The sequence below is a fragment of the Loxodonta africana genome, chromosome 3 (genome assembly GCF_030014295.1).
Source record: "Loxodonta africana isolate mLoxAfr1 chromosome 3, mLoxAfr1.hap2, whole genome shotgun sequence".
Lineage (NCBI taxonomy): Eukaryota > Metazoa > Chordata > Mammalia > Proboscidea > Elephantidae > Loxodonta > Loxodonta africana.
This window is the reverse complement of record NC_087344.1, coordinates 2,353,213-2,370,249: the sequence shown is the minus strand read 5'-3', so window position 1 is coordinate 2,370,249 and position 17,037 is coordinate 2,353,213. Positions and strand designations below refer to the sequence as shown.

General features: G+C 39.4%; 1 protein-coding gene across 11 annotated transcripts in view; it reads right to left on the bottom strand.

Moving 5' to 3' along the window:
* Positions 1-17,037, bottom strand: part of LOC100661394 (zinc finger protein 883-like) — a 139,806-nt gene that overhangs the window by 9,613 nt on the left and 113,156 nt on the right. For 5 of the 11 annotated variants that reach the window (XM_010601449.3, XM_010601447.3, XM_010601448.3 and 2 more), the window contains one exon: positions 5,964-6,063. The exons of 1 other annotated variant lie outside the window; for it this stretch is intronic. In XM_010601449.3, coding sequence (XP_010599751.1) covers positions 5,964-6,017 — 54 coding nt within the window. In that variant the 5' untranslated portion in view covers positions 6,018-6,063. Of the gene's footprint in view, positions 1-510; positions 583-5,963; positions 6,064-17,037 lie in introns of those variants that run through there. 5 more of the 11 variants (XM_064280168.1, XM_064280169.1, XM_010601451.3 and 2 more) reach the window with 4 other exon arrangements.

Here is a 17,037-nt window from a genome sequence, read left to right as displayed (position 1 = left end):
GTCAGAATTAGTGAAGATGGTGGAGAAAGGAGGCTTGCCTGGCCTCTGCCTCATGGGAGTCAGCCTTGCACTGCTGATCCTGGCTCTCCTTCCCCCTTGTGGAGTTTGAGGAGGTCAGAACATTGCCCCCAAGCCACTTTTACAACACGGACAGCACGTTCTTTGAGTGTGGACAGTAAACTTCTAAATACATATATTCTATATATATATACAAATCTCCATATATATATTTGTATGTATTTATATATGCATACACGTATATACACACACACGTATATGCACGTACACACACAAAATGTCTGGTGGCAATGTGTTCTACAGAAAATGCAGCACACTAAGGGGATAAGCAGCAGATGGCACAAGCATATTTATCTTTAGTAATTTGCGCAGAGAGCAAAATAATCATTTTAGAAAATTGCTTGTGAAGCCTGGCTTGGTAAGAGAAGGAAAGATCACATTTTCAACTCTGAAAACTTGGAAGCAGACTACGATGATTCTGCAAGCACTCACTGACATTTCACATGTTCATCAACTTCAACAAGTCCCAACACGGAGGCACAGGATTCAAAGGGTTCCACTGACCTACATGCCAAGGAAAGGAAAGACACATTGCTTATACCCAGAAAAGAAAATGTCATTACCAGTAGGCTAAACATATAAACTTGGGAAACCAGAAATACAAAAGCATAAATGAATAGAGTCATGTGCCGCACAAGGTCCACTGGGGCAACATCCAACTGCATATATATCCATGGTCTCATAAGGTTATAAGAGAATTCAGAAATCCTGATTGGAGAAAGGGACATAGCATATGCAACTGGATGCAGAGAACACAACAGCTTCTTGCATAAAAAACTTTAAAGAAACACTTCCAGATAGCACATCTTAATAACACAGAAATAATAATGTTTTGATGTGCATTGCAAAGTATAGCCCATCTGTTCTCATGAACCATTGTATGTATCTCAAATTTTTAAAATAATGGGGTTCACTGGGGTTTGTTTGTAACTGCGGATTGAACGTAACTTCGGTGTTCATAACCCGGGGACTGCCTGTATATAATCCGGTGTTCAAACAATGCCCAAGTCAAACAACGTCCTGTTTCACAGAATGTATCATGGATGTTAAGCAACACGTGACCATAGTGTACAAAATAATACACAGACCATAGTAATGACACAAAACACAAATGAAGATTTCTAGTTTTTGGTTTGATAGTAAAATAATGAGCTTGGAAGGCATCGCTCCCATCCTCATGAGAAAAAAATCTGAACATATTGAACTTAGAAAATTGAGGTCATAGAACACATTATTGCCCCAAAAGTGGAGTGGCACATAAAAAGCTACAGACTTATACCAGAGCAAAAACCTAGGAGTAGAAACCACCTCTAGGATCAGTATCAGCATAAAAAATACCAAAAGCTCGTTGTTGTCAAATCGATTCCAAACCATAGTGAACTTAAAGTACAGAGAAGAACTGCCCCATAGGGTTTCCAAGGAGCACCTGGTGAATTCAAACTGCTGACATTTTGGTTAGGAGCCACAGCTGTTAACCACTACGCTACCAGGGTTTCCAGTGTAGGAAAACTTAAAATGCAATTGATTAATTGCTGGAGGCCTGATGTGGACAAACTTCAGGGTTAAAAAGGCCAGGGGGTCCAACCTTTGGGGACCCACAGAGTTTTGTGAGTTTTACCTGCAGGAACCCTCTCAGATCCTCAGTGTGACCATCAGAGACAAATCTCCTTCCACTGGTGAGAGGAAAAGTAGCCATTTCAAGAATTTACCAGAGGATCCTGCTCTCCCTGATGAGGCCTGACCTCAAGGGAACTTATTTTACCAGAGTCGAACTGATCTCAGTACTGAAATATCAGCCCCATCTAGGATTCTTGTCTCACCAAAGTCAGTGAGGAGAGAAGCAGAGAAGATCTCGTATTTCCACTGCCCAGGGGCACAAGCTCAATAAAAGACTGAGGCTTAATCAATGGGCTACACCAGACTTCCCCTATGTCCACACCTTACCACGACATCAGTAGGGCTCTTGTACAATAACAGGAGTACAACAGAAAGAACTCCAAGTCTTGGGCCTGATTTCAGAAGTCTGTAGGAAACCCAAACATAACAGGTAAGAAAAAAACAAGAACATCAACCACAACCGACACCCACAGCAAGCAGTAAACACAGCGTAACTTCTAGCCAGATAAAGACAAGGCCTATTTATTTACCTCATTTCCTTTACTTAGTACATAATTGCTGGCTTTCAACAAAAAACTACTAGGCATCCTAAAAACACAAACTGAAGAGACACAGCAAGCATCAAAAGCAGTCAAAGATACGGCACAGGTTTTGGAATTACCAGACCAAAAATTTCAAATAACTATAATTAACACGCTAGGGGTGCTAATAATGTATATAACATGTAACAACACATGGGGAATGTAAGTAGAGAGATGGAAACTGTAACAAAGAAACCAGAGGAAACACTAGAAATCAAAAACACTGTAACAGGGATGAAGAACGCCTTTAACAAGTTCTTCAAATGACAGGGCAAAGCCATGGAACAAATCGGTGAGCTTGAAGATATGTTAACAGAAACTCCCAAAACTGAAATGCAAAGAGAAAAAAGAATGAAAAAGATGGAACAGAATATCCAAGAACTGTGGGACAATTACTAAACATGGGCCATCCACGTACTAAGAATCAGAAAGCAGACAGTAGAAATGAACAAAAGAAATATTTGAGGTAATAATCACTAAGAAATTTAGAAAACTAATGATGCACACCAAACCAAAGATTCGGGAAGTTCAGGGAACACCAAGAAGGATGAATACCAAAAAAAATTCATCTAGTGATATCATATTCAAACTACACAAAATCAAAGAGAAAATACTGAAAGAAGCTGGAGGGGAGAGCAATCACCTTTCTATTAGTGAGAACAGTCAAGAATTACATCAGACTTGCTTTAAGAAACCATGCAAACAAGGAGAGAGTGGAATGAAATATCTAGTGTTAGAAAAAAAAAAGATTAAACTAGAATTCTGTATCCAACAAAATTATCCTTCAAAAGGGAAGGAGAATAAATGGAAAATAATAAGTCTTGGCCAGGATGTGGAAGAACTGGAACCATAATCCATTGCTAGTGGGAATGCAAAATGGTACAGCCATTGTGGAAAAGTTTAGCAGTTCCTCAAAAAGTTGACTACCAAACTATGATATACTCCAGCAATCCCACTCACAGGCAAATACCCAAAAGAATTAAAAGCAGAAAATCAAACAGAAATCTGTATACCAATATTCATTGCAGCACTATTCACAGTAGCCAAAATATGGAAGTAACCTAAATGCCTATCAACAGATGTATGGATGAACAAAAAACAGTATAACCAAACAATGGAATACCACTTAGCTATAAACAGAAATGAAGCCCTGATAGATGCTAGAACATGGCTGTACATTGAAAACAGCATGCTGAGTGAAATAAGTCACTTATAAAAGGACAAATACTTGGAGCAAAGGGGGTTCGTTGTGCAGAGGGCACTCAGTTTCTGTTACCAGTAGTGGAATTAAATTGGGAAAAGATACTGGTAACAGTTGTACAACAGATGAATGTAATCTCTGTCACTACATTATTGCTGTCGTCCTTAAGTTGCTATCAAGTCGATTACGATTCTTGGAGACCCTGTGTGTGCGCCGTAGAACTGCTCCACAGAGTTTTCAAGGCTGTGACCCTTTGGAAGCAGATCACCAGGCCTGTCTTTTGAGGAACCTGTAGGTGGTTTCGAATCACCAACATTTCAGCTAGCAGTTGAGTGCTTAACTGTTTTTGCCACCCATTAAAATACACATGTAAAAATTGTTGAATTAGCAAATGTTTTCTTATATATTAAAACTAAAAAGATTTTTTAAAAAGAGTGAAAAATATACAAGGGTATTTCCAGACAGACAAATGTGGGGGAAACTGGTCACCAATGGAACTTCCTTGCACAAAATGATAAAGTTTTTCAGAAAGAAGGAAAACGATACGGATCAGAAACTCAGATCTAACTTAAGGAAAGGGAGAGCATTAGACGATAAATAAATGAAGACAACATTAAAATTCTTCATCTTTCTTATACTTAATTTATCATAAATTTAACAATTTGCTCAAAATAATGGCAAAAATATACTATGTGATTATAGTTTATGGATAAGTGAAACGATGACAGCAATGTCGCAGGGTCAGGAGGGGGAGAATACAGTGATAACCTACTTGTACTACCTGTGTCGCATAGTGGTACCTGAAAGTGGACTGGGATAGTGGTAAATGTACATTGCAAACTCTTTGTTGTTATTGTTAGCTGCTGTCGAGTTGGTTCCAACTCACAGTGACCCCATGTACAAGAGAATGAAACACTGCCTGGTCCTGTACCATCCTCACAATCAGTGTTATGCTTGAGCCCACAGTTGCAGCTACTGTGTCAATGCATCTCATTGAGAGTCTTCCTCTCTTTTGCTGACCCTCTGCTTAACCAAGCATGACGTCCCTCTCCAGGAACTGGTCCCTCTTGATAACATGTCCAAAGTATGTGAGATGAAGTCTCGCCATCTGTGGTAGTTAAGATTATGTGTCAACACGGCTGGGCCATGATTCTCAGTGTTTTGGCAGTCATATAATGTTGTGATCACCTCCCTGCTGAAATCTGTTTTGTGATCTCCCCCGTCATGGAATCTGCTGTGAGTAGCCAATCAGGTGAAAGGGAGTTTCCTTGGACGTGTGGTCTGCATCCAAATATAAGTGGATGTTCTGGCTTTTGCCCGGTCTGGATCCTGCCACTGGCTCAAAATGGATCAAAAACCTAAATGTCAAAGTAAGACCATAAAAATCCAAGAAGACAACGTAGGAGAAAACCTAAGTGACCTTGGGTTTGATGATGATTTCTTAGATACAACATGAAAGCACGATCCACGATGGAAAAAAAATGGATAAACTGGCCTTCGTTAAAATAAAAAACTTCTGCAAATGTTTTCTTACCTATGAAAAACTTCTGCTCTGCAAAAGACACTTAAGAAAAATAAAGAAATCTACTCGGGAGACAGCTAGCTCAATTGGCATTACATAAATTGTAAGTAAAATGTTCTACATCCTACTTTGGTGAGCAGCATCTGGGGTCTTAAAACTTTGTGAGCAGCCATTTAGATACTCTACTGGTCCCACCTCATCTGGACCAAGGGAGTATGAAGAAAACAAAAAAAACAAGGGAAAGATTAGTCCAAAGGACAAATGAACCACAACTACCACAGCCTCCACCAGACTGAGTCTGGCAGAACTAGACAGTACCTGGATACTACCACCAACAGCTCTGACAGGGATCACAATAGAGGGTCCTGGACACAGCTGGAAAAAAATGTAGAACAAAATTCTAACTCACACACACACAAAAAAACCAGGCTTACTGGTCTCATGGAGACTGGAGAAACTCCGAGAGTATGGCCCCTGGACACCCTTTTAACGCAGCACTGAAGTCACTCCTGAGGTACACCCTTCAGCCAAAGATTAGACAGGCCCATAAAACAAAACAAGACTAAAAGAACACACCAGCCCAGGGGCGAGGACGAGAAGGTAGGAGGTGATAGGAAAGCTAGTAATGGGGAACCCAAGGTCAAGAAGAAGAGGATGTTGACACATCATGGGGTTGGAAACCAATGTCACAAAACATTATGTGCATTAATTGTTTAATGAAAAACTAATTTGCTCTGTAAACCTTTAAATAAAGCACAATAAAAAAAAAAAAAAATGAAAAGATGAGCCCAAAACTAGCAGAAAACCGCTATGAGTCGGACTGACTCAACGGCACCTAACAACAACAACATGGACTACAACACAGCCATTTTCCCTCACTGCAGAGATATTGTGCAGGAGCACATGGAGCCTGGAAAGACAATGAACAGAAGAGCAGAAATACTCACAAGAGCAAAAACTATACCTGAGCTACTCCAATCCTGGAAGTTCTACCATGGCTAGGCAGACTGTGGTCCATTTACACAATGGAAACGTACATACACAGGCATACGGAGAGACTGGAGCTGCAGACACAAACATATATGACACTTAAAAGCATTCTCAGGAAACCAGTCACTGAAGAACCCAGAAAGAGCAATAACTGAATTTACAGAAGGCTCAAAAGAGGCCAAACTAAACAATACAGGGTTTATGGATTAAGACTTGGGTGATAAAGTTATAATAATAGCAATAATATTGATAGTAGTTATAAACTTGTAAATGCAGATAGTAAAAATCTTCAGGAAGGAGGAGATGAGATCAAGGTGGGACATACTGGGAGGCCATAAATACTGACTAAAGTCTATTTCTACCACGTCTGTCAGTTTGTTGTACTGGGCGGGGGGGTGGGGGGGCTTGCGTGTTGTGATGCTGGAAGCTATATAACCAGTATTCAAATACCGGCAGGGTTACTCACGGTGCAAGGTTTCAGCTGAGCTTCCAGACTATAAGACAGCCTAGGAAAAAGAACCTAGAGATCTATTTCTGAAAGAATTAGCCAGTGAAAACCTTAAGAATAGCAGTGGAACATTGTCAGGTTGAAAGGCACCCAAAAGACAACTGAGGAAGAGCTGTCTCCTCAAAGTAGGGTCAATCTTAATGACGTGGATGGAGTCAAGCTTTTGGAGCCTTCATTTGCTGATGTGGCAACACTAAAAATGAGAAGAAACAGCTGCAAACATCCACTAATAACTAGAAGGTAGAATGTACAAACTATGAATTTAGGAAAATTGGAAATTGTAAAACATGAAACAGAAGGCATAAACATCAATATCCTACACATTACTGAGCTGAAATGGTCTGGTACTAGCCATTTTGAATTGAACAATAATATGGTCTATTATGCCAGGAATGACTTGAATAGCAATGGAATTGCATTCATCATCAAAAGGAACATTTCAAGATCTACCCTGAAGTACACCATCACTGATAGGATAATATCCATCCACCTATAAGGAACACCAGTTAATACACCTATTATTCAAATTTACAGACCAACCACTAAGGCCAAAGATGAAGAAATTGAAGATTTTTACCAACTTCTGCAGTCTGAAATTGATTGAACATACAATCAGGACACATTGATAATTACTGGTAATTGGAATGCGAAAGTTGGAAACAAAGGAGATGGGTCGGTAGTTGGAAAATATGGCCTTGGTGATAGAAACAATGCCAGAAGTCACATGAAAGAATTTTCCAAGACCAGTGACTTCTTCACTGAAAATACCTTTTTCCAACAACATAAATGGCGAATATACACGTGTACCTCACTGGATGGAATACAAAGGAATGAAATAGACTACATCTGTGGAAAGAGACAATGGAAAAGCTCAATATCATCATTCAGAAGAAGGCCAGGGGTTAACTGCGGAAGAGACCATCAATTACTCATATGCAAGTTCAAGTTGAAGCTTAAGAAAATTAGAACAAGTCGACAAGAGCCTAAGTATAACCTTGAGTATATCCCACCTGAATTTAGAGACCATCTCAAAAATAGATCTGACACACAGAGCTTTAATGACCAAAGACCAAATGAGCTGTGAAATGACATCAAGGACATCATACACGAAGAAAGCAAGAGGTCATTAAAAAGAAAAAAAGACCAAAATGGATGTTAGAAGAGATTCTGAAACTTGCTCTTGAATGTCAAGTAGCTAAAGCAAATGGAAGAAATGATGAAGTAAAAGGGCTGAATGAAAGATTTCAAAGGGCTACTCAAGGAGACAAAGTATTATAATGACATCTGTAAAGACCTGGAGTTAGACAACCAAAGGGAAGAACATGCTTGGCATTTCTCAAGCTGAAAGGTTTGAAGAAAAAATTCAAGCCCAGAGTTGGAATGTTGAAGGATTCTATTGGCAAAATACTGAATGATGGAGGAAGCATCAAAACTAGGTGGAAAGAATATGTAGAGTCACTGAACAAAAAAGAACTGGTCGACGTTCAGTCATTTCAGGAGGTAACATATGATCAGGAACTGACAACACTGAAGGAAGAGGAAGAGGTCCAAGCTGCACTGAAGGTGCTGGCGGAAAACAAGCCTTCAGGAGTTGACAGGGTACCAACTGAGATGTTTCAACAAACACATGCAACGCTGGAATTCCTCAGGCAGTTCTACGCTGTCCTATAGGGTCGCTATGAGTCGGAATCGACTCGACGGCACTAGTTTTTTACTGGGTATGTCAAGGAATTTGGAAGGCATTTAATCAAATGGAAGAAATCCATATTTCTGTCCATTCGAAAAAGAGGTGATCCAACAGAATGTGGAAATTATCGAATATCATTAACATCACACACAAGGTGAATCTTGCTGGAAATCATTCAAAAATTGTGGCAGCAGTACATTGACAGGAAACTGCCAGAAATTCAACCCAGATTCTGAAGAGGACGTGGAACGAGGGCTATCACTGCTGACGTCAAATGGATCCCGGCTGAGGACACAGAATACCAGAAAGATGTTTACTTGTGTTTTATTGACCATGCAAAGGCATGTGACTGTGTGGATAGTAACAAATTATGGGTAATACTGTGAAAAATGGGAATTCCAGAACACTTAATTGTGCTCATAAGGAACCTGTTCATAGAACAAGGAGCAGTTGTTCTGACAGAAAAAGGAGATACTGTGTAGTTTAAAGTCAGGAAACGTGTGCTGAGCAAATAATCTGATTAAAAATCTGATTAGCTGGATTATATGAAGAAGAACGGGGGATGAGAATGGGAGAAGACTCATTAACGACCTGCGTTATGCAGATGTCACAGCCTTGCTTGCTAGCTGAAGAGGACTTGAAGCACTTACTGAAGAAGATCAAAGATCAGAGCCTTCGGTATGGATCACACCTCAACATAAAGAAAACAAAAAACCTCACAACTGGACCAGTAAGCAACATCATGATAAAGAGAGAAAAGACTGAAGTTGCTGAAGATTTCATTTTACTTGGTTCCACAATCAACGCCCATGGAGGCAGCAGCCAAGAAATCAAAAGATGCACTGCATTGGGCAAATTTGCTGCAAAAGACCTCTTTTTAAAGTATTAAAAAGCAAATGTGTCACCTTAAAGACTAAGGTGTGTCTGACCCAAGTCACGGTGGTTTCAACTGCCTCTTACGCATGCGAAAGCTGGACAATGAGTAAGGAAGGCCGAAGAATTGATGCCTTTGAATTGTGGTATAGGAGATGAATATTGAATATACCACAGACTGCCAAAAAAATGAACAAATCTGTCTTGGCAGAAGTGCAACCAGAATGCTCCTTAGAAGCAAGGATGGCGAAACTATGTCTCACATACTTTGGACATGTTATCAGGAGGGATCAGTCCCTGGAAAAGGACATCATGCCTGGTGAAGTAGACAGTCAGCAAGAAAGAGGAAGACCCTCAACAAGATGGACTGACACAGTGGCTGCAACAATGGGCTCAAGCATAACAACAACTGTGAGAATGGTGCAGGACCTGGCAGTGTTTCATTCTGTTGTACACAGGGTCACTATGAGTCAGAAACGAACTGACGGCAGCTCAGAACAACACGTGCTTTTATGAAAAGATCACCATGATAATCATTCATTAAAAAGTTAAATATCATGCTATTTTTTATGTAACAAAGGGAAATAAAAGATTTCTATTTTTATTTGCTTGGTTCTACATAAACACTAAAGATGGTTCAGAAAGCAATAAAGCTGGTTATTTAAAGGAAGTTGGGGAAAGAGGGATGTGCCGGATGAGGACAAGACTAAGAAAAAGTCTAAATAAACTACACTGTTAAAGTTCATACTGAGTTTTGAACTGTGAAGGTGTTATCTATTGGAAAAACGATTTCAGTAAACCATATTGTACTTTTAAACAATAAGTAAAATGAGATATTAAGTGTTTTTACTAGGAATTCACATTCATAATAATAAAACCACGTAAAATTTAATGAGCTAGGACCAAACTGTTATTAAACAACCTAGTACACTTGTGCAAATCCCAAAAGTATAAATTACAGCTCTTCTAAATACAGAAACCAGGGAGGTCATAGTCTGTACACCCATTTTATCTCAGCCAGGAGAATGTTTCTAAAATGACTAAAATATTTAAAACACTAGAGGTTCTGGCATGACTTGTTACATATAGCAGGGCTCTGTAAGAACCTTCTCAAGATTTAAGGAAGCTTAAAAGTAACTTTTATATCAGTTAAAACAGCCTTCCTGCGTTACTTTTTTTTCTCTCTTTTCATTTCTCAGTTCTCGTCCGTCTATACTTACCTTCTTTTCCTGTCTCCTGAATACCTGTGGCTGTGTGACATCTATACCCCCTCTAGCCAGGCTATACTGTGCAGCCTGGGAGACTCCCCCGGTTTTGAAGGTCGCACTGGCGGGACCCCTGGGGCTTTCCTTCTTTTTTCCAAATTTTTATCTACTTTTTTTTTTTTTTTTTCCATTTTGGCTTTGCTCTACTTCTTGGTTTCTCATCTCTCCACTCCAACTGCAAACTCCCTCTGCACTTTTTTTTTCCCTTTGTTTGCTTTTGGCTCCTGTTTCTCTCTCCTCTTTCCCATACCCATATTAGCTCCATACGTCACAACCTCCCCCCTCTATCCTGCCTACCTGCACCATGTGCTGAACATCATACCACCGAGCAGCACAGACACGGCCTACTGGAACCTGTCTGCACTGATTCCTGGCTTGCCCTGTCGGCCCTAGTACGTGCCACAAACAAGCCACTCCAGAACTTCCCCTTTAGCTGGACCTGCCCTGCTACACCATAGCTGAGTGACCAGCCCCGCCCATTAGACAAGAACATGAAAAGTATCACAACCACAGATGAGCAAACAACAAAGAACACACAGCCCACTTGCTCAGACATAACTAAATAAAACAAAAAACTAGGACAAAACAAATCTACAATCAAGGAATGAAGAAAACAACTACTGAATGTCCTGAAGACACCAGACAATATCAAAACATATTTTAAAAAGGACAGGATGGTTGCAGTAGGTGTACAAAATAAAACACCAGATAACGTTCCAGTAGAAGAAAAGGCACTAGAACTATCAGACAGGGAATTCAAATCTCTAATATTCACAGCTATACAAGAATTGAAGCAAAAAGCAGACAAAAATGAGGAAAAAATAGACGAACTTATGGAAAAGGCAGACAAATTCATGGAAAGTACAGACAAAAAAAAAAAAAAAAAAAGGAAGAATTCAGGAAATTAATACAGGAATAAAAGGCCAAAATAAATTCACGACTAGAAATCATACAAAAATAACAATTAGAAATCCAAAAGATAACAATATTTCAGAAATAGTGTTATGGAAGGGCTGAGGAGCAGGTTTGAAATGATGGAAGACAGGATCAGTGAAATTGAAGACAAACACTTGGTTATAACTCTGAGGAAAAATTGGAAAAAAGAACGAAGAAAAATGAGGAAACCCTGAAAATTATGTGGGATACAATCAAAAGCAAAAATTTATGAGTGATTGGAGTTCCAGAACACGGAAAGAAAACAAAAAACACAGAGAAGATCATTGAAGAACTGCTGACAGAAAACTTCCTTAATATCATGAATGATGCAGACCTGATCATCCAAGAAGCTCCATGAACCCCATATAGGACAGACTCCAAAAGAAAAACACCAAGGCATATCATAATCACACTTGCTAAAACCAAGGACAAAGAAAAAATCCTGAGAACAGCTCGAGAAAACCAAAAAGTCACAGAGGAGAAACAATAAGACTGAGTTTGGATTATTTGGCAGAAACCATGCAGGCAAGGAGGCAATGGGAGAACATATATAAAATCTTGAAAGAAAAAAAATCACCAACCATGAATAATATATCCTGCAAAGCTTTCCTTCAAATATGATGGTGAAATTAGGACATTTCTAGATAAACAGAAATTAAGGGAATATGTAAAAACAAAACAAAACCTACAAGAATTATTAAAAGGAGTCCTTCAGCCTGAGAACAAACAACATCAGACTACAGCCTGAATCTAGGATGCAAGATTATACCAGCCAGATACCAACATAGGAAATGAACTCTCAAGCACTATCCAAAACCAAAAGAATTGCAACAGGGAACGAGAGAAGTTAACATGTATACCACAACACTGTTAGAACAATGAAAGAGGGAATAAACGGTATAGGTATAGAACTTTCTAATGAAGAGGAAGGCAAGGCGATACCAAATAATGATAGACTGGTTCAAACTGAGGAAGATAAAGGTAAATTTCAAGGCAATCACAAAGAAAGTTAACAAATCCTCTCATCAAAATAAAGAAGGAAAGCATAAAGTCTCAATAAAAGCAAACCTATGAAAGCAAAAGAAATGAAAAAGAAATCCACAAACAAAAGGAACTCTGCACAGAAGAGTAAGAGGAACAAAGAAAAAGTCAGCACCACAAAAGAAAAGCACTACAGAATGACGGCAGTAGACTAACACCTATCAATAATTACACTGAATGTAAATGGCCTAAATGCACCCATAAAGAGACAAAGAGTGACACAATGGATAAAGAAACAGGATCCATCAATATGCTGTCTACAAGAGACATATCTTAGAAACAAAGATGTAAATTTATTAAAAATCAAAGAATTAAAAAAAATATATCAAGCAAATAACTACCAAAAAAAGAGCAAGAGCGGCAATACTAATCTCAGATAAAATAGACTTTAAAACAAAATCCACCATAAAAGATGAAGAAGGGCAGTCTATTATGATTAAAGGGACAACCCAACATGAAGACTTAACCATAATAAACATCTATGCACTCAATGACAGGGCTCCAAAATATGTAAAACAAACTTGAGCAGCACTGAAAAGAGAAATTGACAGTTCCACAATGGTAGGAGACTTCAACGCACCACTCTCAGTAAAGGACAGAACATCTAGAAAGAAACTCAACAACGATACAGGAGCGCTAAAGAGCACAATCAGCCAACTGGACCTCACAGACATATATAGAACACTCCACCCAACAGCTGCAAAGTACGCATTCTTTTCTGACACACATGGAACGTTCTCCAGAATCGACCACATCTTAGGGTTCAGAGCAACCCTCAACAAAATCCAAAACACTGAGATAATACAAAGTATCTTCTCCGACCACAATCCCATCAAAGTAGAAATTAACAACAGGAAGAGTAAGGAAACAAAATCAATTGCATGGAAAGTGAAGATCAGCCTGCTTCAAAACCACTGGGTAATAGAAGAAATCAGAGATAGAATCAAAAAATCCCTAGAATCAAATGAGAATGAAAACACATCATACCAAAACCTTTGGGACACAGCAAAGGCAGTCCTCAGAGGTCGATTTATAGCAATAGATGCACACATCAAAAAAGAAGGGACAAAATCAAAATATTAGCCGCACAACTTGAAACAAAGAGAGAACAGCAAAAGAAGCCCACAGCCACCAGAAGAAAGGAAGTAACAAATATCAGAGCAAAGATAAATGAAATAGAGAAGAGAAAAACAATAGAAAGAATCAACAAACCAAAAGTTGGTTCTTTGAAATGATCAACAATATCGACAAACCACTGGTCAAACTGACAAAAGAAAAACAGGAGAGGATGCAAATAACCCAAATAAGAAATTAAATGGGGGACATTACAACAGTCCCAACTGAAATAAAAAGGATCATAACAGAGTATCATGAAAAACTATACTCCAACAAACTTGAAAATCTAGAGCAAATGGATAAATTTCTAGGAACACACTATGTACCCAAACTAAAACAAAATAGAAAGATTCAGCAGAGTAGCAAGATACAAGATAAACATATAAAAATCAGTTAGATTCCTATACACCAATAAAGAGAATGATGAAAAGGAAATCAGGAAAACAGTACCATTCATGATAGCCCCTAAAAAGATAAAATACTTGGGAACAAATCTAACCAGGGATGTAAAAGTCCTATACAAAGAAAACCACAAAAGACTACTGCAAGAAACCAAAAGAGATCTACAAAAATGCACAAACATACCATGTTCATAGATAGATAGACTCAACATTGTGAAAATGACAATTCTACCCAAAGCGATTTACAAATACAATGCAATCCCAGATCCAAATACCAACAACATTCTTTAAAGAGATGGAAAAACTTACCATTAACTTGATATGGAAAGGGAAGAAGCCCCAGATAAGTAAAGCACTATTGAAGAAAAAGAATAAAGTAGGAGGACTCGCACTACCTGACCTCAGGACCTACTATACAGCTGTGGTAGTCAAAACAGCCTGGTACTGGTACAATGACAGATACATTGACCAATGGAACAGAATTGAGAACCCAGATGTAAATCCATTCACCTATGGTCACCTGATCTTCGACAAGGGCCTAAACTCCATCGAATGGGGAAAAGACAGTCTTTTTAACAAATGGTGCTGGCAAAACTGGATGTACATCTGCAAAAAAATGAAAACAGGACTCATACCTCACACCATATACAAAAACTAACTCAAAATGGATCAAAGACCTAAATATAAAGCCAAAAAACTATGAAATTCATAGAAGAAAAAACAGGATCAACACTAGAGGCTCTAATACATGGCATTAACAGGATACAAACCACAACCAACAATACACAAGCTCCAGAGGATAAGTTAGAAAACCAGGGTATTCTAAAAATTAAACACTTATGCTCATCAAAAGACTTCACCAAAAGAGTAAAAAGAGAACCTACAGACTGGGAAAAATTTTTTGGCTATTACAAATAAGATAAAGGTCTAATTTCTAAAATGAACAAGAAAATCCAACACCTCTACACCAAAAAGACAAATAATCCAACTAAGAATGGGCAAAGGAAATGAACAGACACTTCACCAAAGAAGACATTCGAGCAGCCAAGAGACACATGAGATGCTCACGATCTCTAGCCATTAGAGAAATGCAAATCAAAACCACAATGAGATACCATCTCACCTCGGCATTACTGGCACAAATCAATAAAACAGGAAATAACAAAAGTTGGAGAGGCTGCGGGAAGATCAGAACTCTTATGCACTATTGGTAGGAATACCAAATGACACAAACATTTTGGGAAATGATATGGTGCTTCCTTAGAAAGCTAGAAATAGAAATACCATATGTTCCAGCAATCCCACTCCTAGGAATCTATCCTAGAGAAATAAGGGTTGTCACACTAATGGACATATGCATGCCCATGTTCACTGCAGCGCTGTTCACAATAGCAAAAAGACAGAAACAACCTAGGTGCCCATCTACAGATGAATGACTAAACAAACTATGGTACATAGACACAAAGGAGCGTTACCCAACGATAAAGAACAACGACGAATCTGCGAAGCATCTCATAACATGGATGAATCCAGAGGACATTATGCCGAGTGAAACAAGTCAACCACAGAAGGACAAATATTGTATGAGACCACTACTGTAAAAACTCATGAAAAGGCTTACATACAAAAAGAAACAATCTTTGATAGTTAGGAGGGAGCGGAGGGGTGGAGATGGAAAAACACTTAATAGACAACAGATAAGTGGAAACTTTGGTGAAGGGTAAAGCGGTACACAATACCGGGGGAGCCAGCAAAACCTGTACAAGGCAAGGTCATGGTAGCTGCATACACACATCCAAACTCCCTGAGGGACCGAATTGCTGGGCTGAGGACCGTGGGGACCATGATCTTGGGGAACAGCTAGCTCAATTGGCATAACATAGCTTATAAAGAATATGTTCTACACTCTACTTTGGTGAGTAGCGTCTGAGGTCTTAAAAGCCTCTGAGTGGCCATATAGGCTACTCCACTGGTCTCACTCCTTCAGGAGCAAGGGAAGAAAACTAAAGACACAAGAGACAGATTAGTCCAAAGGACTAATGGACCACATCTACAACAGCCTCCACAAAACTGTGTCCAGTTCAAGTAGATGGTGCCCGGCTACCACCACTGGCTGCTCTCACAGGGATCACAACAGAGGGGCCCAGACAGAGCTGGAGAAAAATGTAGAACAAAATTCTAACTCAAAACAAAAGACTAGACTCGCTGGCCTGACAGAGACTGTAGAAACCCTGAGCGTATGGCCCTCAGACACCCTTTCAGCTCAGAAATAAGGTCACCCCTGAGGTTCACTCTTCAGCCAAAGATTGAACAGGCCCGTGGAACAAAACAAGACTACAGGGGCGCACCAGCCCTGTGGCACGGACTAGAAGGCAGGAGAGAATAGGAAGGCTGGTAATAGGGAACCCAGGATTGAGAAGGGATAGTGTGGACATGTCATGGGGCTGTTAACCACTGTCATAGAACAATGTGTGTATTAACTGATGAGGAACTAGTTTGTTCTGTAATCCTTCCTCTAAAGAACAATTGAAAAGAAAAACCAAGAAAACAAAACAAAAAAAAAACCTGGCCTTCCTCTGTGTTTGAGAAGTTTATACTCATTAAGTTAAAAAATTCTTGGTAGAAACACACAAATGTTCTAAAAGTTTTCTTGCAGTGGGAACTATAAACCCGAAAGCTTAAATACACACGTTATATGCTGAACTTCTCTAGCCAAGAACACTTGAATTTTAGATTCTAATTCAAGGCTATGGAGAACAGTAAAAAATTGTAGGGATTAAATATCAGCTCTAGGCACAGGTGAGAGAACAAGGACCTAGAATGGGGATTCATGCTTTCTACATATCTGAAAGCCTCAAGGCAAAAGCACTCTCCACTAGAAAAAAAAAAATGGGTCTGGAGACCCTACACAGGATCCTGCTTGACTCATTGTCCCCAGCTTCGTACTTTTGGTCACATCAAGAGAGAATCATCCCCACAAAGACCCCATAAACAGTCAGGGTCTTCACCTACGAACTCTACCCCGTTTCTAAACCTTAACATTCTGTGTGAAGGGCAGCTTTGGTTTTAGAACTGCACAGAAAATGCTCCTGCGCCTGGGGGGAGTCAAGAAAACTGTTAAGAGAGATGAGACAAGGATAGCTCTGGAGAGGGGGGCTCAGCCTCCACAGGCAGAGCTGCACAGTCTTCAGACTCTGGTCAGGAGATGCTGTCATTCAAAA